Below are 20,629 nucleotides of genomic sequence, written 5' to 3' on the forward strand. Positions count from 1 at the left end.
AGAGAGACAGAGAGCGAGCAGAGAAGCCCGCAGTGGGAGCACTTTCTGGGGTCCACAGAGACATGGGAAAGTGAGGACCACCCAGGTAGCTGCCCAGGGCGCACTTCACTGCTGGGGGGGCACGCAGGACAGCGCCCAGAGACTGACCTCAGGGCCCAGTTGTCTCGGGCTGGGTGAGCAGGTGGTGTGTAACTCGCTGCAACCCCGGGGCAATGCATCTGTGTTTACCAACGCCACCAAAACTTAAAAAAAAATTTTTTTTTTGAGAAGAAGGGGGCTGGGATTGAGTTCCCATCCACCTGGTCACTCCCCCAAATCCCCAGGCCAGGAGCCTGGAACTCAACCTGCGCCTCCCACGTGGGTGGCAGGGACCCACCTGCTGCCTCCCAGGGTGTGCACAGGTCCGAAAGCGACGGGAGGCGCCGGAGCCAAGAACCAAAGCCATCCCAACCCACGTCTTCCCCACTAAGCCTCTCTTAGAGAAGGCAGCCAGGCACTCCCGGGCGCGTCCACCAGGTGGGGGTGAGCGCGAAGGGACAGCGCGGCCCGGGCGGAGGCTGGGGGCCCAGATGCCCTGTCCCGCCCCGTCCCTCCCCGCCGGCCTCCAGCGCGCCCCACGGGAAGGCGGTGCCGTCCAGCCGCGCGAGCCGGCCGGGAGCGCACGGGCGTCGGGGCTGCGCGCCATGGCGGTGGCAGCGCTGCTGCTGGGCTTGGCGTTGGCGGCGCCGCGCGCGGTGGGCGCAGACATGGGCGCGTGCTACGACGGCGCGGGGCGGCCGCAGCGCTGCCTGCCCGTGTTCGAGAACGCGGCGTTCGGCCGGCGCGCCGAGGCCTCGCACACGTGCGGGAGCCCGCCCGAGGACTTCTGCCCGCACGTGGGCGCGCCGGGCGCGGGGGCGCAGTGCCAGCGCTGCGACGCCGCCGACCCCCTGCGCCACCACAACGCCTCCTACCTCACCGACTTCCACAGCCCGGACGAGAGCACCTGGTGGCAGAGCCCGACCATGGCCTTGGGCGTGCAGTACCCCACCTCGGTCAACCTGACGCTGCGCCTGGGTAAGCGCGGGGCCCGCGGGCGGAGGCTGGGGTCCCGGGGACCTGGTCCCCGTTGGTGGCTGCAGGACAGACCGGGAGGGGTGCCGCTTGTGGCTGGCGGGGCAGGAGACCCCGGAGGGCAGTTAGCAGCCCGCTCGGAGGGGGGGGGGGGCAGCGCGGGTCCCAGGCGCTGGGCTGCTTTGATCTCCAGACAAGGGGTCCTGACCCAGGCTGCGCTGCCAACTCCCTGCGGGGGCTCGGTGGGTCTCGGAGGCTGGGGCAGGCCGTGGGTGTGTTCATGCTGAGCCGAGGGGGCACTGGAGACTTGCTTGGTCCTGCCGTTGGGTAGCTGGGCGGGTTGCCAGGGCCTCTGCCCGTCCCCTCTCCCCATCCTCCCCGGAGCCCCACGCCCTTGGATCCCCAGGAATGAGAGCTGGGAGTCTCCACCCAGCCCTTCCCTCTTGCCCTTCCCCCAGTGCAGGGACTTGGACGGCTGCCTGCCGGTCCTCCTCCTGTCCAGTCCAGTGTCCCCCGCAGGCCTCTGCCACGCACTGGGCACCTGTCCTGAGAGCTTTGGCAACTTGAAGGTTGGTTGGTTGGTTGGTTTTTTGAGAGGTAGAAAGAATGAGAGAGAGAGAGAGACAGCTTGCTCTTGTCCACTGGTTCACTCCCCTAATGCCGGCAACAGCTGGGCTGGGCTTCGGCTGAAGACACAGTGCCTGCCAGGCCTCCTACGTGGGTGGCTGGAAGCCGCCGCCTGCCACCTCCTGGGGTCTGCATTGGTGGGAAGCTGGACCCAGAATCCCCAGCTGCTGCAAGGCAAGCGGGGCGCGGGCATCTCATCCGCACAGCTACGTGCCTGCTCTCCAAGTATGCGTATAACTCGTGTTGGCTGCTAAAGCTGACCGGGCTATTTCTAGGCCGTCTGTCCTACTGAGAGTGAAGATTCATGCATTTTGCTGCCGAAGGCTCATCGGAGTCCAGCCTGCAGCCCCAGAGCCGCTGGGGGTGTTTACATGCCTTGGGATGTCCGTCCCAGCTCTGCAAAGTTCTGAATTCCAAGACTTCTGGGGCCCGAGAGTTTGGCTAAGGGGTGGCAGAACTGCGTCCCGTCTTTCAGATGGGAGACTCGGGGAAGTTGCGTGTCTTGCCCGAAGGCAGGCAGCCTGGCTGTGGCCAGCCCTGTCAGCCATCAGAGCAGGAAGTCCTTGACGTGAGCTCTGGCACCCGCAGCCCACTTGGCTTCCCCTTGGCCTGGGTGACAGAGCCCTGGGGAGGGCTGGGGAATGACCTTGGAGTGGGGGCAAGGACAGGGCAGGCGGGAGCTGGTTGAGACCCCCCAGGGAGCTCAGGCCCCGCCCTCGGCACCTTTTCTCGGCCTGTGTTCTGGATGGTCAGGGAAGACCGGAAGCCCGTGGGGAAGGAGGAGGCTGGGGACGCTGGCTCGAGGGGACAGGCAGGACCCCCGGCCACAGGGGAAGGAGTCTGGGATGGGGAGTCTGTTGTGGGGAAGGCACACCGCTCCCTGGCGAAGTGTGTCACTTGTGTTGGTGGAACCAGCGGCAAAGGGGTCCAGGTCAGGACAAACAGAGCAGGAGCGGGTGGGGGATGTCTCGGTCTTTGGATTTGGGGGCAGCTCCCGAAGACTGACTGAGCGCTGACTGCAGGCCGGCCCGGGGTTCGAGCTCCGGGGACGACCTAATGCTGCCTGAAACCCTCAGAGGCAGGGTGGCCCTGACCCCATCACGGGCGAGGGGCCCGAGGCCCAGGGGGACCCCCTACTGTAAGTGTGGCATGAAGGTAGCACGTAGACTCACGCACACACACACACGTATGCGTGCACACGCTTGCACACTCATGCACACACGCATGCCTCCCAGTGTGGCTTTCCCCAGGTTACTGTGTTGTCCCGGACATATGGGAGGGGTCCAGAAATGCCTGCAAAATGCAAGCAAAACAGAAATGAATGAAAGATGGGTGACGGATGCTGCCCCGCCCGCTTCCCCCACCCCGTGCTTCCGTGCAGACCGGGTTCTCTGCCTGCTCCTGGAGACAGAATAGGGTGGACGTTCGAGAGGGGTTTTGGACTCAGGCCCAGCGCAGCCCCTCACTGTGCAAGCGACCACCAGCTCTGCCCCTGTTTCCTCGTCTGTACAGTGGTGATGAGACTCGCCAGCCCTCGGGGGTCCATGAGCTTAGGTGGGAGCTGTGAGAGTCCCTGTGGGTGACCGGCTCCCGGCTGAGTGTCCCCCGTGGGTGGGCTGCGCCGAGCGACAGAAATGCTCGCCCCGGCTTCCGAAAAGACATGTGACCCTGGGCCTGGTCGTGGGGCCCAGAGCAGCCCAGGCTTGGCGCGTTTTGCTTGCATTTGCCTTAGATTTGCTCTGGGTTAACTCTGGGTGGTGTCCCCTTAGGAGAAGGGAGGTCTGGGCTTGCTGGGGTCCCTGGCAGAGGCCCTGAGCTAGGCGGGGAGGCTCTCTGCCCCTCTTGGTCCTCGGGCCACCTCCAGGGCTCCATCCCCCACTCTCCCCGCTCCCACTCGTGGGAGGGGACGGCGGTGGGCCTGGGCTGGAGGTCGCTGCTTTCCCAGCCCCCTGTGGCTCCCGACATCTGTTCCAGATCCAGAGCAGAGCCTTCCTGTCTGGGATGAAAGGGCGCAGCAGGTCTGGCAGCTCCCAGCCCCTGGGCGGCCGGGGTGGGGGGAGGAGGCGTGGCTGGGGTGGAGGAGGTGCAGGCTGCAGGCCCAGAACTCCTAGGTCGGCATGGCGACTTGGCAGAGTTGGTTCTAGAGATGGGGAAACCGAGGCTCGCAGGTCGCCTGTGGCCACATGGGTTGGTACGGGGGAGGGACCGTGGGCCCCCTGACCATCCTTCCTGGCAAAGACAGGTGTCCCTGTTAGCCTGGGTCAGGAGCTTCCACCTTGGTCCTGGGAGGAACCCGCATCTGAGTAGTGGCTTTTGGGGGAGGGGATGGAGGGTTGCTCCTCCTGCCTGCACCCTTGCTTGGCGTGCTGAGAGTTTGGGATCCACACGAGGGCCCCCTGCACAGGCGTGCTGGGCCCCTGAGCAGGGCAGGAGGCAGCAGGTGGGGCTCCTGCCCTCCCCCAGGTCCTGGTCCTCACTGAGAACAGGAGCCACAAGGGCAGGTGGGGAACAAGGCCACCCCGCGGGGCTCGGGGGCCTCCGGGGGATGGCTGGGATGGAGGAACGGTGTGAGGACACTCTGCCCTCTGAGGGCCCGCCCCTTGGTACCTTAGCTGCATCCGGTCCCGCCCACACCTGTAGGAGTTGGCGAAAGGCGAGAGGCGGCTCCAGGCTGAGCGGGGCACGTGGGAGGCTGTCCTGAGACCCGCAGGGCCTGCACAAGACAATGGGGCTTGCTCACCCTGGGGAGGGTTGGGAGGGTTGACCCTGATCCGGGGCTGGACGTCACTGGGCGGCGGGGCGGGGACGGGGGAGCTGCTGGCTCCGGCAGAACCTGGAGCCAGCTGGGTCGCCTGAGCTTTGGCTCCATCGAGTCTTCCTGTTGAGTGGGCGGCCGTGTTTGCCTCTGCTGGGCTGGTGCTGGTGGCCGAGTCCCCCTTTCTTCTCCCTGGGGGTTCTGTCTGGAACGCGGGGCCCGGGGCAGGTCAGGGGTCAAGGCTGCGGCCCTGGGTAGCCTCCACCTCCCGCTCAGGGCCTCCTGGGGCGAAGCCAGGGGCCGCAGGAGTGGGACATCCCGGAGCCGGGAGGGTGACTACAGCCCCATCGACCTCCCCTTCACCAGACTGTCCCTGGCCACTTCGCCTCCAGCTCTGGCCGTGTCAGCTGCCTCCCCGCCCCGGCCTGGCCGCGGCCGGGCCCAAGGCTGCCCGTTCCCTCCGCGTCTGCCTAACTTCTCGTAGCCCACATCTCATTCATAAACACAGCTATGGAGTCAGTGGGGTGAGACCGCCCCGGGGACCCAGCCACAGGCAAGCGGCCCGCCCCTCCTGGGTGTTCCGATGGTCCTGGCCCTTGCCTCCCGGTGGTCCCAGTCACAGTTGGGTGAGGCTAGGTTTGTTTGTGTCTGTGCTGGCTCTGAGCTGCCGGAGGGTCGCCTGTTTTCACAGCTGAACCCCCAAACCCAGCCCAGGGCCCGCCACGCTGGGTGCTGGGTAAAGGCCGGCCGGCCAGTGAACAGAGCAGCAGCCAGACCTGAGCCGCGACTGGCACTGACGGCTCCGAGCGCATCCCTGGCATTTGCTCCTTTAGCCCTGTGGTTGTTAAATGGGGAAACTGAGGCATGTGTTCACGTCACTAGCCCAGATAACTGGGCCACGGAGCCGCACACGTGGCCATGTGGGATTCCTCCCCAGGGAAGGACAGGTGAAGACCAAATGACTCCTCCACCTCGCAGTCGTGTCCTGGCCGTGGCGTTGGCAGTGGTGTGGCCTCCCCTGGTGTTGCCCGCTGCTGCTCGCCCCTGGGCTCCACCCCCGTCAGCTCCTCCCCTCCGCCCCATGCCGCCCTCCCACCCGGGGTGCCCTTTCCCCGTCTCATGCCCCGGCTTTGCCTCTGGGTACCCAGAGCACATTCAGAACTCTCCCTGCGCCTCTGTCCCCGGCCCAGTCTGCCACCTGAGTCCTTGAGCGGCTTCCTGAGCGTCTGCCGGCCCTGGAGGTCCCAAGAGGGCTCCAGGCTTAGGGTCCCAAAGTGAAGGCACCTGGGTGCATGGCAGCCACATCCGTGAGAGCCACAGTCCCCGCTGGTGGATGAGTGGATGAACACAAGGCCGTCCGGCCAGGCCGTGGGATAGTACGTGGCCTTGGATGGGGGAAGAGGGTGCGTGGGTAGAGGCAGACCCAGCGGGCTGAATACCGACCGTGTGCTTTGTTGTGTGCTCAGATGCACAGCACAGAAGGTGGACTGGTGGTTGCAGGGGCTGGGAGGAGGGAATGGGGCAGCATTTCAGGTCGACGTTGGGCAGAGCCTGAGCTGGGTGGGGCGGTGGCCGCACCCCGGTGTGCATGTACTTAGCACCACTGAACTCAGTGGTTGAGATGGCACATTTTGTGTGATATGGTTTTCTTCTTAAGTTGATGTATTTATTTGAAAGGCAGAGTTACGGAGAGAGGAGAGACACAGAGAGATCTTCCACCTGCTGGTTCATTCCCCAAGTGGCTGCAATAACCAGGGCTGGGCTAGATGGAAGCCAGGAGCCAGGAGCTTCCTCTGGGTCTCCCACATGGGTGCAGGGGCCCAAGCACTTGGGCCATCTCCCGCTGCTTTCCCAGGAGCATTTGCAGGGAGCTGGATCGGAAGTGGAGCAGCTGGGACTGGAACCGGTGCCCACACGGGATGCTGGCGTTGCAGCTGGCAGCTTGGCCTGCTGCTCCATAATGCCAGCGCTGTGTTAAATGTATTTTTATTGAGATTTATTTATTTTGGGGCTAGCGCCATGGCACAGTGGGTAAAGCCGCTGCCTGCAGCGCCAGCATCCCATATGGGCGCCAGTTCAGGTCTGTTTGCTCTCTCCAGGTTAACCAAATAGACCCAGCCATTTCACTTCATGTTTGGAGCTAGACCTGGCCCAGGGATGGGGGAGCTGTGATGGGCACGGCCCGGTTCTCTTGGGCCCTCATGTCTCGTGTGCCGCACGGCTGCAGGGAGACCCTGATTCCTTCTGAGGATTCACGGTGCCCAGAGCTGCTGGGAGCCTGGGATGGGAGAGGTAGGACAGGAACGGTGGTGGCCAGACAGTGGGGCCCAGGGACCCTGCTGTGGCCCCCCCCCCCCCGCCCCGACAGGCAGGGAGCGGCTCTGGCACAGCCACCACCACCACCACCGGGGGCAGGGAGGCCTCGCCCAGGCGCTCCCAGCTCAGTTCCCCACCCTGCCCCCTCCCACCCCATCCCCCAAGCCCCTGATCCCCAGATGGCTCCAATTAAAGGGCTTTGTTTTGTTTCCATTTTCCCAAAATAAGCCTCTCCGTTCCGAGATCATTCTGCTTGGTCAGTGCCGGATGTGGGCCGGCTTGGATCCGTGACTGTGCTGGTGTCACTCCTGATGGCCTTTATGTCCCAGCTGTTTGGAGCCCACGGGGCTCGGCACTCTCTGTCCCTGTCCGGGCTGGGCCTCTGCTGTGCTGGAGGCTGGGACACTGTCCCCACGGGCACCAGCCCCTTCTTGCCAGAGACCCAGAGCCCCGACGGACGGGTGGCCTGGTTCCAGGTGGTGACTCTGGGAGCCGCAGTCAAGTGGGAACCCAGCTGTTGTCACGGACGGGTCCTTTCTTCTCAGCCTCCTTGTCGTGTACAGCGTCAGGTGTGCCACGTGCAAAAAGCGGGCTGCCCGGCACGTAGTGGGTGCTCACTAAATCTGGGCGTTGCTGCTGAGCAGACTCAGGGGACACTGCGGCCACGTTGTCAGGCCTGCCCGCCTGTCTCAGCTCTCACTGGATTATCAACCCCCTGGAGGCACAATCACGCTTTGTCTTTATTGTGTGTCTCATGAGCATTTTTTTTTAAGATTTATTTTATTTATTTGAAAGACAGAGTTATAGAGAGAGGTAGAGACAGAGAGAGAGGTCTTCCGTCTGCTGGTTCACTCCCCAGATAGCCACAACGGCCGAGATGAGCCAATCTGAAGCCAGGAGCCAGGCGCTTCTTCCTGGTCTCCCTCGCGGGTGCAGGGGCCCAAGCACTTGGGCCATCTTCTACTGCTTTCCCAGGCCACAGCAGAGAGCTGGATTGGAAGAGGAGCAGCCGGGTCTTGAACTGGCTCCCATATGGGATGCCGGTGCTGCAGGTGGAGGCTTAGCCTACTATGCCATGCCGCCGGCCCCTCTAGTGAGCATTTATTGGGCACCTACTGTGTGCGGGGTGCCGTGCTCAGCTCCGTGGGTGGAGAGGGATGGCTGATCTTTCTAGAACGGAGTAAAAAAGCTGAGGGAGGTGCCCAGACCTATGTGTGGCTGTGAGGGTGAGCAGCCATGGGCAGGGAAGTTCTTGCCGGGCTGGTTGTTGGCAGAGCTGTGAGTTCAGCCTGGCAGGTGAGTGGAGAGGGAGGAGGCACCGTGGTGAGGAGTGTGCCGGTGGGATGAGCAGGGCTGCATGAGAACCAGCCAGGTCAGCAGCGCAGGGAACAGCATTCCCGAGAGAGGGACCAGCCTGGGGGTGAAGGAGCCGTGGCACGGCATCACCCCCATCAGCAGTTGGGGACACACCTGTCTCAGTTGCCCTAAAGCCTCACGGGCCCCTGGAGCTAGCAGGGGTCTGGATCAGGCTGATTCCCTTGCCTGGCCAGCAGTGCTTGGTCGCAGAGCGATGATAAAGTTGCTTTCTTGGTCCTGCTAATGAACTTGTGTCACAAGAAAGTTCCTGCCGTGCCCATGCACGCGTGGTCGCTCACTCCTGGCGTGGCCTGCGTGAAGCTCTGGCAACTGCCTTTTCCCACGGAGCTCTGGCTGCCGGCTACCTTTTAAGTGGCTCCTGCTCGCTTCCCTCAAGGTGCCCGGCTGTGAGCTGTTTACCGGGTGGTCCGCCCCGCACGGCATCCTTTGTTTGGCGCACGTGTGGCTTGAACCCGTAGCTGGTTGCGGGGCCCAAAACCCCCTGGAAACCCAAGCAGCCCCCCGGCCGCCCCCCGCGCCCACCTCTGCCGGCTGCTCGCGCACCCCTTGCGCGGGAGCCGGAGTGGCGGCGCCAGGCTGCGCCGCGACAGAACTCTGAAAAACATCTTAAAACAGAACGCGCCAGGGCGGTGGTGGCTTTCGACAGATTTTTTTTTTTTTTTTTTTGGTCAAAATGTGTTTTCTCCAGTTTTTAAATTAGAACAGGCTTCCCGAGCGAAAATTGGGGAAAATGTTGGAAGCAGGCGGCACACCGAGTCCTGGGCACAGACACGCGTCTCTGGCGGATGGCGCCCCTTCCCGCCTGCTCTCTCGAGAGTTTCCAGTCCAAGCTGGGTGATCCTGCACGTGCGCCCTCCTGTCTTGGTTTTCATTCGGCACCCCTCCACCCCGCCCCGGCTTCCCCTGTGGCTCCCAGCGTCGCAGGCTGTCTGCCCCCTCCCCCTGCCAGCTGTCCCGGGCGCTCCCCTGTCCCTGCTGTGCCTGCAGGCTCCGGCGCGTTCCCAGGAGTGGAATTCCTCAGCCAAGTAGGAGTGTTCCTGTGGCTCTTCCTCCGTGTCACCAGCCTGCTTTCCCAAGGGAACAATGCACGCTGTCCCCAGCTTGTCTTGTCTTGTGAGCAGAGACACACAGCCTTTGCCGTCACCACTGGGCTCAGCGTGCCGTGCCGGTGGTGTTCTGTGCCTTGCCCTGTCTGCTGCCAGAACTTTCTTCGTCTTCCCATTCCCTTCCCCACCCCCTGGCACCTCCGACGCTCGCTCGCTCGCTCGCTCTCTCTCCTTCTCTCTCTCCCTCTCCCTCTCCCTCTCCCTCTCTCTCCCTCTCTCTCTCCCTCTCCCTCCCTCTCCCTCTCCCTCTCCCTCTCCCTCTCCCTCACCCTCCCTCTCTCTCTCCCTCTCCCTCTCTCTCTCTCTCCCTCTCTCTCTCCCTCTCTCTCTCTCTCCCTCTCTCTCTCCCTCTCCCTCTCCCTCTCCCTCTCCCTCACCCTCACCCTCTCTCTCCCTCTCTCTCCCTCTCTCTAAGATTTATTTATTTGAAAGGCAGAGTTGACAGAGAGGGAGAGAGAGACATCTTCCTTCAACTGCTTGCTCCCCAAGTGGTCTCCACAGCCAGGGCTGGGCAGAGCCTGGAGCCCCATCCAGGTCTCCCACTTAGGTGCAGAGGCCCAAGCACTTGGGTCAGCTTCCACTTCGTTTTCCTAAGCCTTGAGCAGGGAGCTGCTGGGAAGTGGAGCAGCCGGGACTGGAACCGGCGCTCACGTGAGATTCTGCTGTTGCAGGCGGCGGCGGTGGTGGCTGAACCTACTACCTAACCCACTACGCCCCAGTGCTGGGCCCGTTTCTGTCCCTGTGACTCTGGCCTCTCTGGGGACCTCGTGTCAGGGGGAGTCACACAGGATTTTGTCTTTCTGTGACGCTTCCTTCGCATCACGTCCTCAAGTTCACGCACAGTGCAGGGCTGTGCACCTGCCGCGTTCTGCTTGTGCCTTCTCTGCCCCTCTGAGCTGTCGAGGGTCTGCTGCTGTGAACTCAGAGTAGATTTCAGAGCAGATACCTCTTCTGGGCCCCGTCTCGTGCTGCGGGCTCTGTACCCAGAGGCGGAAGCGCTGGGTCGGCCGCGCAGCCCGTTTTTAGTTTTGCGAGGTACCGACAAACTCTTTCATGGTTACCAAGCCAGCGTGCGTTTCACCAACAGGTGCACAAGGATTCTTAGCCTTGTCACCAACACTTGCCATGTTCTGGCTTGTTAAAAGCCACTCTAGGGGCTGACGCTGTAGCGTAGTGGGTAGAGCCATCACCTGCAGTGCTGGCATCCCATATGGGTGCCGGTTCGAGTCCCGGCTGCTCCACTTCTGATCCAGCTCTCTGCTGTGGCCTGGGAAAACAATAGAAGAGGGCCCAAGTCCTTGGGCTCCTGCACCCGCGTGGGAGACCAGGAGGAAGCTTCTGGCTCCTGGCTTTGGATCAGCTCAGCTCCAGCCATTGCAGCCAATTGGGGAGTGAACCACTGGATGGAAGACCTCTCTCTCTCTCTAACTCTGACTTTCAAATAAATACATCTTTTTTTTAAAGCCACTGGAGTGGATGTGAGGCCAAAGGCGCAGGTGGGCAGGTCGGCTTTGTTGGGGCGCAGTAAAGAAACAGCAGTCTAATGGTGGAGTCTGGTGCTTCACAATGTGGCGGCATCCCCTTGGTGGGGATACTGGAGCAGAAAGAGACGGCTGTCTACTTGGGGGTGTTATACCGCGGATCTGTAGCCGACCTGGGTAAGAGGTGGCAAACACCCGGGAAGCCTGCCAGCACCGCCCCTCCTTACCCAGCAGGCGGCACCGAGTGAGGGAGGCAGCCTGCCGCTGTCTGTCCCAGCCAGCTGTGCCGTGGGCTCCCTGCCGCCCTGTGAAACAGTCCCCCTCCTCCGGCGCAGGCAAGGCCTACGAGATCACCTACGTGCGGCTCAAGTTCCACACCAGCCGGCCTGAGAGCTTCGCCATCTACAAGCGCAGCCGCGCCGGCGCCCCCTGGGAGCCCTACCAGTACTACAGCGCCTCGTGCCTCAGGACCTACGGCCAGCCCGAGGGCCACTACCTGCGCCCCGGCCAGGACGAGCGCGTGGCCTTCTGCACCTCCGAGTTCAGCGACATCTCCCCGCTGAGTGGCGGCAACGTGGCCTTCTCCACCCTGGAGGGCCGGCCCAGTGCCTACAACTTCGAGGATAGCCTGGCTCTGCAGGTGGACGGGGCAGGGCTGGGGGTGGGCGGGGCAGAGCTGGGGAGGGCACTGGGCAGCAGGTGGGCGGGGCAGAGCTGGGGAGAGCACTGGGCAGCAGGTGGGCGGGGCAGAGCTGGGGAGGGCACTGGGCAGCAGGTGGGCGGGGCAGAGCTGGGGAGGGCACTGGGCAGCAGGTGGGCGGGGCAGGGCTGGGGGTGGCACTGGGCAGCAGGTGGGCGGGGCAGAGCTGGGGGTGGGAGGGGCAGAGCTGGGGAGGGCACTGGGCAGCAAGTGGGCGGGGCAGAGCTGGGGAGGGCACTGGGCTGCAGGTGGGCAGGGCAGAGCTGGGGGTGGGCGGGGCAGAGCTGGGGAGGGCACTGGGCAGCAGGTGGGCGGGGCAGAGCTGGGGGTGGGAGGGGCAGAGCTGGGGAGGGCACTGGGCAGCAAGTGGGCGGGGCAGAGCTGGGGAGGGCACTGGGCAGCAGGTGGGCGGGGCAGAGCTGGGGAGGGCACTGGGCTGCAGGTGGGCGGAGCAGAGCTGGGGAGGGCACTGGGCTGCAGGTGGGATGCTTGCGTGGGGGGGACACAGGGCACAGAAGACCCCTTGTTTTTTGTTTTGTGTGTTTTAAAGATTTCTGTATTTGAAAGGCATAGTTACAGAGAGAGGGAGGGGGAGAATCTTCCTTCTACTGGTTCACCCTCCAAATGGCTGCAATGGCTGGGGCTGGGCCAGGGTGAAGCCAGAAGCTTCTTCCGGGTCTCCCACATGGTTGCAGGGGCCTAAAGACTTGGGCCATCCTCCACTGCTTTCCCAGGCCATAGCAGAGAGCTGGATTGGAAGTGGAGCAGCCTTGGCTCTAACCAACACCCACATGGGATGCCGGCGTCCCAGGCGGCAGCTCAGCCGGCTAAGGCCGGCCACAGCGTGGCCCCGCCCCCTTGGTTTTCCCACTTTATGCCCCAGAAGCCCTTGTTGTGTGAGTCTTCTGTGGATGCCGAGAGGGGAGCTGGTGGGAGACGGCCTCCCCACAGCTCCCAGAGCACCAGCCCGAGGGAGGCGCTGCTCAGACAGGGCGATCCCAGGGCGTGGAGCACAGGGCCAGGCCTCTCTCTGCACAGGTGAATCCTGTCCCACATGCAGCCCAGCCTGTCCCTTTAAAAATGTCCCATGACATAAGAAGGATTTTGTTTCTTTTCCTTAAGGAGCCCCCCCCACCCCCGGCTGCTGCTCCCCACTGCGGCCACGCCCCTACTCCCCTCCCCGCAGAGGGCCTTGGGCAGAGGCTCCGGCAGGCAGGAGCCAAGGTCAGAGAAGGACAAAGAAAGGCAGGCGCGCGCGCCTTGTCCCCTGTCCCGTGCCCTCCTGGTCCCCGTAGATGTGGCAGCATCCAGGGTGGACGGCAGCACCTGGGGTGGGCGGAACAAAGGCTGTGGCCCCGACTTTGGGGCCTTGGGGCCTCTGTCCCCCAAGGAGGAACCGTGGTCAGAAGTGAGTGGCGGCGTGAGCACCACCCGACCGCTGAGGCCGGAGCCGTCTGCCCTGGGGTCTGCCGGGTCCACTTCTGAGCCCGCTGGGGGTTTTCGCCCAAGTCGCAAAGCCTGAAGGGCTTCCATTTGCCCTCAAGGGACCTTCAAGGCATCAAGCAGTGCCCCCCACAACTGGGCTGAGGGACCCCGGCCCCCATCCTGAGAGATTTTAACCTCACTCCTTTATTGCCAGCATATTTGTAGACTGATGGAGGAGGTCAGAGCTGGAAGGTGGAGGCCGGGAGCCAGAGAGCGGGTCACCTACAGGCCCGAGACCTTGGGCAGTCCCCGCCTTGTCCGTGCCCCTGGTGTGAGAGGATTAGTGGGGGGATGCGGGAGGGCAGGCTAGCCTGGTGGTTAGTCGGACCCCCGGGTCAGATAGACCCGAATCCCAGCTCTGCCATGGGTGGCTGAGCCTCAGTCTTTCCATCTGTGAATGGGGATTCACTGGTTGCTGAGGACTTCAGCCCTAGTCACGCCCACTCAGCCACTGCTGCCCCTTCCGGCTAGGACAGCCACTTGGTTTGAATTCTCCGGGCGGCGCTTCTCCTGGGGGAATGAATGGAGTCACCCTGGACCATTCCCCACCCCTGGCCGTGGCTCCTGGCTCCTTGGCTGCTCCAGGGACCCCCGCAGCGTCAGGCTCGCCCAGGATGACGTGGGTTAGAGATGCGGGCTCTGGGGCTGCACCCTGGCCTCTGCTTCGGAAGCCGCCTGTAACCAGATCTTTGGGGAAGCCTTGGCTGCCTCGGGCACTGACCCACTTGGATTTGCCGGTGCCAGCCCCTCTCCCCGGCGGGCTGCCCAGCGGGACGGGAAGACGCATTGCCAGGAACTCGTTTTCCGTCCTGATTGCTAAGCCAGGGGCCCCTGCGCGGAATTAAAATGCTGATTAATATTCAGCTGGAGCTGCCTCTGATTGTAACAGCAGGCAGAGGAAAATGTCAGCCTGCACGTGGGCTCCCCACGCCCCCTCGCCCGTGCACGGGGGAGCTGCTCATCCGCCATCGGCAACAATTTATGGGGCAGAACCTGGCGGGACCCCCAGGCCCTGAGTCCCCGCTCTCCCGGGCCCCGTGTTCTGCTGGGAGAGAGGTCGCAGCAGGAGCCCGGAAGGTCACTGGGACCTCCGCTGACCTCTGGGATGGGGCACAGGGGCGGCTCGGACAAGCCAGCCGGTGCGCACGGCAGGGCTGCTCAGGGCCCCGCCTCCTCGCCCCCTGCACCTGCACTGCCTCCCAGGCCTGGGCCAGGTCCTCCCCAAGACTCGTCCATTGCGGGGAGGTTGTTCCCATTTCACGGATGGGGAAGTGGAGGTGTCAAGACGTTGGGCAGCGTCCTCGAAGTCACACAGCCAGAGTGGCCAGGTGCCCGGGTGTGCACAACCCCAGAGCACAGCTCCAGGTTTCTGCAGACTTGTCAGGATTTGTCTGAGCTGGGCAGGCTGGGAGCCCAGGCCCAGGCCCCAGCTCTGCTGTCTCCGCCTCCCCCAGGAGTGGGTCACCAGCACCGAGCTCCTCATCTCTCTAGACCGGCTCAACACCTTTGGGGACGACATCTTCAAGGACCCCAAGGTGCTACAGTCCTACTACTACGCCGTGTCTGACTTCTCCGTGGGCGGCAGGTAGGCGGGGTGGGGTGCAGGAGGAGGCTGGGGCCGGTGGCGCTGGCTGGTGGCGTGCCCCCAGGGTGGGGGGGAGCAGGCTCATCCCCCCTCCTGCTGCTCCTCCCACTCCAGGACCCCTGGAGCCGAGGAGCGTGTGAGTGGCAGGAGGGGCGGGGAGGCAGACAGGCTGTGCCCGGGGGTCAGGGGGCTGCCCTTCAGGGGCCTGGGGCCTGGGAAAGGCAAGCGAGCCCTGGGCGGGCAGGGAGCAGGTGGGGGCAGCCGGGCATGGGGCCACAGGGCCCTGAGCCTGCGTTCTTCCCTTCCCACGTCCGGTGGGAAACTCTTGCAGGATTTGGCCTGGGGAGGCCCAGGGTCAGAGTTTCATAACACTGCGGCCCTGGCCTGGCAGCCACAGTGGGGCTGGGGGTGGAGGAAGGGCGGAGGGGTCAGGGCGGCCTGGGCCAGGGAGGCGGAGCTGGGGTGGGAGCTGGGCCCACCTGGGAGTGATGGGGCAGGGGAGGGGCTGGGGCAGTGAGGAGGGGGCCCAGCTGTTGGGCTTCCCTGGGTCCCGGACACCTGGGTGCTGGTAGAGATGCTGGGGACGTGCTGGGGGCCCCTCATCTGTGACGCGGTGTCTGCTGTCTCCCAAGAAGGGGATGGGGGTGTCGGTGAGAATCCCCCCATGTGCGCGTGAGTCTACCCAGGAGGGGGCTCCGCCGGGATGGCCGTGGCCTTGAGCTCTGAGCCGGCAGTCGGGGCCGTGGGCCCGAGGACATCTGGGCCCCAGCTGCCGGAGCTGGACCACCCTCAGTCCCGCAGCGGGCTGGGGCTGGCTCTGGGGTGGGGACAGGTGTCGCATCATGTCCCCACTCTCCTCCCGCGGCTCGGAGGCTTCACAGGGGGCAGGGATGCTCCCTGGTCACCTCCCTGGTGCCCTGCCTGGTGCCCGTGTCACCCCTGCCATTGCCTGCCCGCCCTGAGCCCGCGTAGGAAGTGTGCAGTGTGCCTTTCCCACACTGGTGTCCCAGGAGCAGAGCCGGTGCCGGGGCCCCAGCAGCGGTCGGCGATTCCTCAGTGGCCCTGGGCAGAGCCTGCGGCTCGGGGTAGGGGTGGGGGCACAGGGTGGCCATGCAGAGCTGTCCCAGAGCTCAGGGTCTGCGCCCAGCTACGGAGGACGGGCTTCCGCTCTCGTGGTCTGAGCCCCGGTTCTCTGCATGCAGCGGGCACTCCTGCCACCTTCCTGCCACCTCCCTCCTCCCTGCCACCTCCCTGGCGAGGCTCCAGCAGGAGGAACTAAGAGCAAGGCTGGGAGCCGGAAGCCGCGGTCGTCCGCGAGCAGCTGCCTCTGGTCACTCGGGGCGGGCTGGGGGTGATGGCCACGCAGGGTCCGCCCTGGCGAGTTCTCCACGTGGCTCCCTGGGTGCCTCTGTTCCCATGTGATTCCTCCTGTGCGTGGTGTGGGGACACGGGCCAGGGCTGCTGGTGAGGACAGACTGGTTTGGGATTTAAGGGGGTCCAGGAGCTGTCCCCTTGCAGGTTGGGGGGCCTCCTTCTGACCCTTCTAGGTGCAGTGCAAGGAGAGGGGATGAGGTGACCTCCCTGGCCCCCCACGCCACTTCCCTGGGACCTGCAGCCCACCCTCTGCCAGGGAGACCCTGACCTCTCCTGGGTCCTTCTTGCCCCTGGGTGGGCATTAGGCAGCCTCTCCCTGCCTCAGTCCCTCCATCTGTGGAATGGGCCCAGTGCGGTTGGCTCCCTGATACGTGCTGCCCCAGCGTGCATAGTAGGTGTTCAGTGGGGGACTTGGGCTGCCGCACCTGCCCCTCCCCCCACCGCGGTCTCCAGCTCCCCCCCCCCATTTCTTTCCCAGGTGCAAGTGCCACGGGCACGCCAGCGAGTGCAGCCCCGACGCCACCGGCCAGCTGGCCTGCCGCTGTCAGCACAACACCACCGGGCCGGACTGCGAGCGCTGCCTGCCCTTCTTCCAGGACCGCCCGTGGGCGCGGGGCACGGCCGAGGCCGCCCACGAGTGTCTGCGTGAGTGGCCGGGGGCATCGGGGACCAGAGGCTGCTGGCGCCAGTCCAGGGAACACACCCCCCATACCTGGCAGGGGGCTGCTCCTGGGTGGGCCTGGCGGGCAGCCGGGGGTCCCTGTGCTGCTGTGGAGATGAAGAGCCGCAGGGGGCCTGGGGGGGGGCGCGTTTGGGCCTCAGTCCTCCCCTCCCCCGAGATGGCTCCCCAGCCCAAGTCTGCCCAGCGAGGCGCCCGCAGTGGGAGGACCAGGAAGGCCCCCTGACTTGTGCCATTGTGTTCACGGCTCCAGCCCCAGCTGCTAATTGAAGCCAGGCTGTTGCACGTCCACGGGGGTGCTGCCCTGCCCCCTGCCTCGCCCACAAGCCCCCCACAGCTCTTTGATGTCGCGGCCCCCTGTGGGATGTGGCCGTGACCGCCTAACCTCAGCAAGCAGGGAGCTGGGGACGGTGCCGCCATTCCCTCCCCAGGGACCGACGTGGGGCTGAGAGCGGGGATCCCCTGCCGTCCCTCCCAGCTGCCCCCATCCCGCCCAGGCCCCCCCAGACAGCCATATGCCTCGCGGCAGGCCCTGCACGCATAGCCGCTGTCGCCGAGCGCTGGGGCCGGCTGGCGCTGCCGCAGCTGGCAAGAACAGCATCTTCACACGCAGGCTTGGTCCCCGGGCCCTGCTGTCCCTTAGAGCCGGGGCGGGGCAGGGACAGCCTGTTCTGTGGGCCAGGGCTGCAGGAGCTGCCCCGGGGCCACCAGGCCCTAATGGGTTCCTGCTGCTCTGGCTGGCCCGCTCCGCCCGGGAGTGTCTGCCGGGCAGTGGAAGCCACGCCGGCTCGTGTGCTGGGGACCCGTGGCTGTCTCCATGGACGGCCAGACTGCTTCTCCCGCCGTGTCACATCTGTGACCTGTGGTCACATCTGTGTCTTGTGGCCACAGCCTAGAAGAGGGACTTCTCGTCTGACCACGCAGCTGAGCCCGTGCAGCCCCCAGCCCTGAGTTCCCCTCAGTCAACTCCCGGCAGCCCCTGAATCTCGGGGCCTTGGTCCTGGCCCCATCACCCCTCCTGGGTGCCTGAAGGGCCCCTCTCCCAGCCCCTGCCTGCAGCCCAAGCACAGACTCCCTCGCCTCCACCCATTCCTGCTGAGACCCTCCCCTCCCTCCGGGCTGAGGGTCATGGGGGACGCGGCCTCTGGCTCCACGGCTGCCCCTACACTGCACCTGCGGCTGCACTGCCCACCGTGCCCCTCCCTGCTCTCGCTGGCCGGCACGGCCACCGGCCTCCTGCACACACGCCAAGCCAGTCTGGGCACCCCGTCCTGCCTGCGACGCCCTCCCTGCTCCTGTTCGGCCTCCAGGCCCCTCGCAGCCCCGACTCCCTGCAGTGGGCTGGCAGGGCCCCTCCGCTCACAGCCCCGCACCCTGGGGTTGGCGCGAGCGGCCAGCGGGCCTCTCACATGGAGGGCGGCACGAGGGCCGCAGCCAGGCCCATGCCGGGCTCAGGTGCAGCCCTCCCACCTGCTGGGCCGGGGTTTTGTGTGGATGGATGAGTGGCTTCATGACACGAGGGGGCCTGGCGTTCCCTGTGTGCCCGAGTGAGTGAGCGAGCCCACGGTCACGGGCAAGCAGCCACTATGACCGTGACGCGAGGGGTCCACACGCGTGGTTTTGGGGTGAGCCACGCTGCTGCTTCGGCCGCTCTGCCGTCTGTGACCAGGTCACTGCTCAGACCTGTTTGCCTGCCGTGGTCCCGCCTGTGCCTGCTGGGTTGGTTGGTTGGTTTATAACAAGGATTAGTGACTGCTGTTTGTTTATTTTTAAGATTTATTTATGGGACTGGCACTGTGGCATAGTGGGCTAAGCCTCTGCCTGCAGTGCCGGCATCCATATGGGAGCCAGTTCATGTCCCAGCTGCTCCTCTTCCCATCCAGCTCTCTGCTGTGGCCTGGGAAAGCAGTAGAAGATGGCCCAAGTGCTTGGGCCCCTGCACCCGCGTGGGAGACCCGGAAGAGGCTCCTGGCTCCTGGCTTCAGACTGGCGCAGCTCTGGCCGTTGTGGTCATTTGAGGAATGAACCAGCGGATGGAAGACCTCTCTCTCTCTCTGTAGCTTTACTTCTCAAATAAATAAATAAATCATTTTTAAAAACCCATTAAATTAATAAAAGATTTATTTGGAAGGCAGAGTTACAGAGGGAGAGAGGTCTTCCATCTGCTAGTTCACTCCCCAAATGGCCACAACGGCTGGAGCCAGGCTGGTCCAAAGCCAGGAGCCAGGAGCTTCTTCCAGGTCTCTTACGCAGGTGCAGGGGCCCAAGCGCTTGGGCCATCTTCTACTGCTTTCGCAGGTGCATTAGCAGAGAGCTGGATGGGAAGTGGAGCAGCCAGGTCTCCAACCAGTGCCCAAGTGGGATGCTGGCACGGCAGTAGTGGCTTTACCTGCTTCGCCACAGTGCCAGCCCCCTCCACCTGCTGTTTTGGTATTATTAATGGTCCTCCTCTTGCTCTTAAGAGTGTCCCGTTTTGGAAGATCGATCAGTTGGTCTCTGTAGCCTTGATCAAGCTTGGCCTGAATGCCATCCTGGACCGTGATCTTGCCCTTCCTCCTGCTACCTGCTCGCTTGGCACAGGGAGGCTGGCTGGCACAGATTCCCCTCTTCACCATGGCCCTGGGCCCCTCACGTGTCCTCCCCGCCTCCCGCCCACAGCCTGTAACTGTAGCGGCCGCTCTGAGGAGTGCTCCTTCGACCGCGAGCTCTTCCGCAGCACAGGCCACGGCGGGCGCTGCCACAACTGCCGCGGCCACACGGCCGGGCCACACTGCGAACGCTGCCAGGAGAACTTCTACCGCTGGGACCAGCGGGCGCCGTGCCAGCCCTGTGACTGCCACCCGGCAGGTGAGTGCCCCGCCCCCGCCCTGTGACTGCCACCCAGGAGGTGAGCGGCCCCGCCCCTCCTGCCCTGTGACTGCCACCCGGCAGGTGAGCGCCCTGCCCCCGCCCTGTGACTGCCACCAGGCAGGTGAGCGCCCCGCCCCCGCCCTGTGACTGCCACCAGGCAGGTGAGCGCCCCGCCCCCGCCCTGTGACTGCCACCAGGCAGGTGAGCGCCCCGCCCCTGCCCCGCCCTGCCCTGTCCCAGCCTCCACAGCGCAGTCCCCTTGCCCCCACCCCGCCCTGCCCTGTCCCAGCGTCCACAGCGCTGTCCCCTTGCCCCCGCAGGCTCCCTGAGCCTCCAGTGTGATACTGAGGGCTCCTGCACCTGCAGACCCACCGTGACCGGCTGGAAGTGCGACCGCTGCCTGCCTGGGTTCCACTCGCTCAGCGAGGGAGGCTGCAGGTGAGGGGTGCAGGGAGTGGGTGTGGGTGGCCAGTGCTGGGCTGGACCACGGGAAGCAGGAGGGAGGGGACGGTGGCTGGTGCGCCCTCCTCCCCGTCTGCTGCTCCCGCACGCCATCCTGGTGAGGACCAGGTGCTCCCACGGCCTGCGGAAGGGAGAGGCATAAACACAACTATGAGATGGGGGTGCCGAGTCCCCCGCAAGGCCGGTGGGTCTCAGGGTCGAGGGTGGGCTTCCTGGAGGAGGCACGGAGACCTGATGAGTGAGGCCGGCAGGGAGAGAAGGGAGGAATGGGAGGGAACAGTGTTCCAGGCAGAGGGAAGGGTGTGGCGAGGGCTCAGAGGCCAATGCAAGCTGAGGCTCGGCACCTGTGGGCAGGGCGGGTGGGTGTGCAGAGGGGGAGCCCGGCTGGGCCTCGGGAGAAACCGAGGACCACCGTGACATAGGAGGCGGCCGCAGCAGGAGGAGGCCACGGAGGGGCGGGGGCCCAGGCAGACTCCAGGGCCCCGTGCAAGGCTGCTCCCGGCGTCTGGGCTGGGGGTGTGCAACGGGCTGGTGCGGGGGAGGCTGAGCAGGGAGGGCCCGAGTTGTGGACCCGAGTCTCTGGCTCCCACTGGGGCAGCTGGGGCGAAAGAGCCAGGCAGGGCCGGACCAGGGCGTGGTCCGCAGAGGCAGGGTCTGACACAGTTGCCCTCTTGCCGGGGAGGATACACAACCATCCAAAAAATACAGCTCTCACGAGTTCAGAGGAAGCGCTGTGAAACGAATTTGGCTTTGGTTAATAACAACAGTCTTGCATCTCG

The 20,629-nt window shown here is 64.7% G+C and overlaps 1 protein-coding gene across 1 annotated transcript in view; it reads left to right on the forward strand.

The window, feature by feature from the left end:
- The first annotated feature begins 621 nt into the window (after positions 1-621).
- The window catches only part of LAMC3 (laminin subunit gamma 3), a 56,456-nt gene continuing 36,448 nt past the window's right edge, over positions 622-20,629 (forward strand). The window contains exons 1-6 of the mRNA XM_070058191.1: positions 622-1,056; positions 11,051-11,355; positions 14,355-14,485; positions 16,338-16,504; positions 19,197-19,385; positions 19,709-19,826. Coding sequence (XP_069914292.1) covers positions 684-1,056; positions 11,051-11,355; positions 14,355-14,485; positions 16,338-16,504; positions 19,197-19,385; positions 19,709-19,826 — 1,283 coding nt within the window. The 5' untranslated portion in view covers positions 622-683. The remainder of the gene's footprint in view (positions 1,057-11,050; positions 11,356-14,354; positions 14,486-16,337; positions 16,505-19,196; positions 19,386-19,708; positions 19,827-20,629) is intronic.

This window comes from Oryctolagus cuniculus, chromosome 1, assembly GCF_964237555.1.
Source record: "Oryctolagus cuniculus chromosome 1, mOryCun1.1, whole genome shotgun sequence".
Lineage (NCBI taxonomy): Eukaryota > Metazoa > Chordata > Mammalia > Lagomorpha > Leporidae > Oryctolagus > Oryctolagus cuniculus.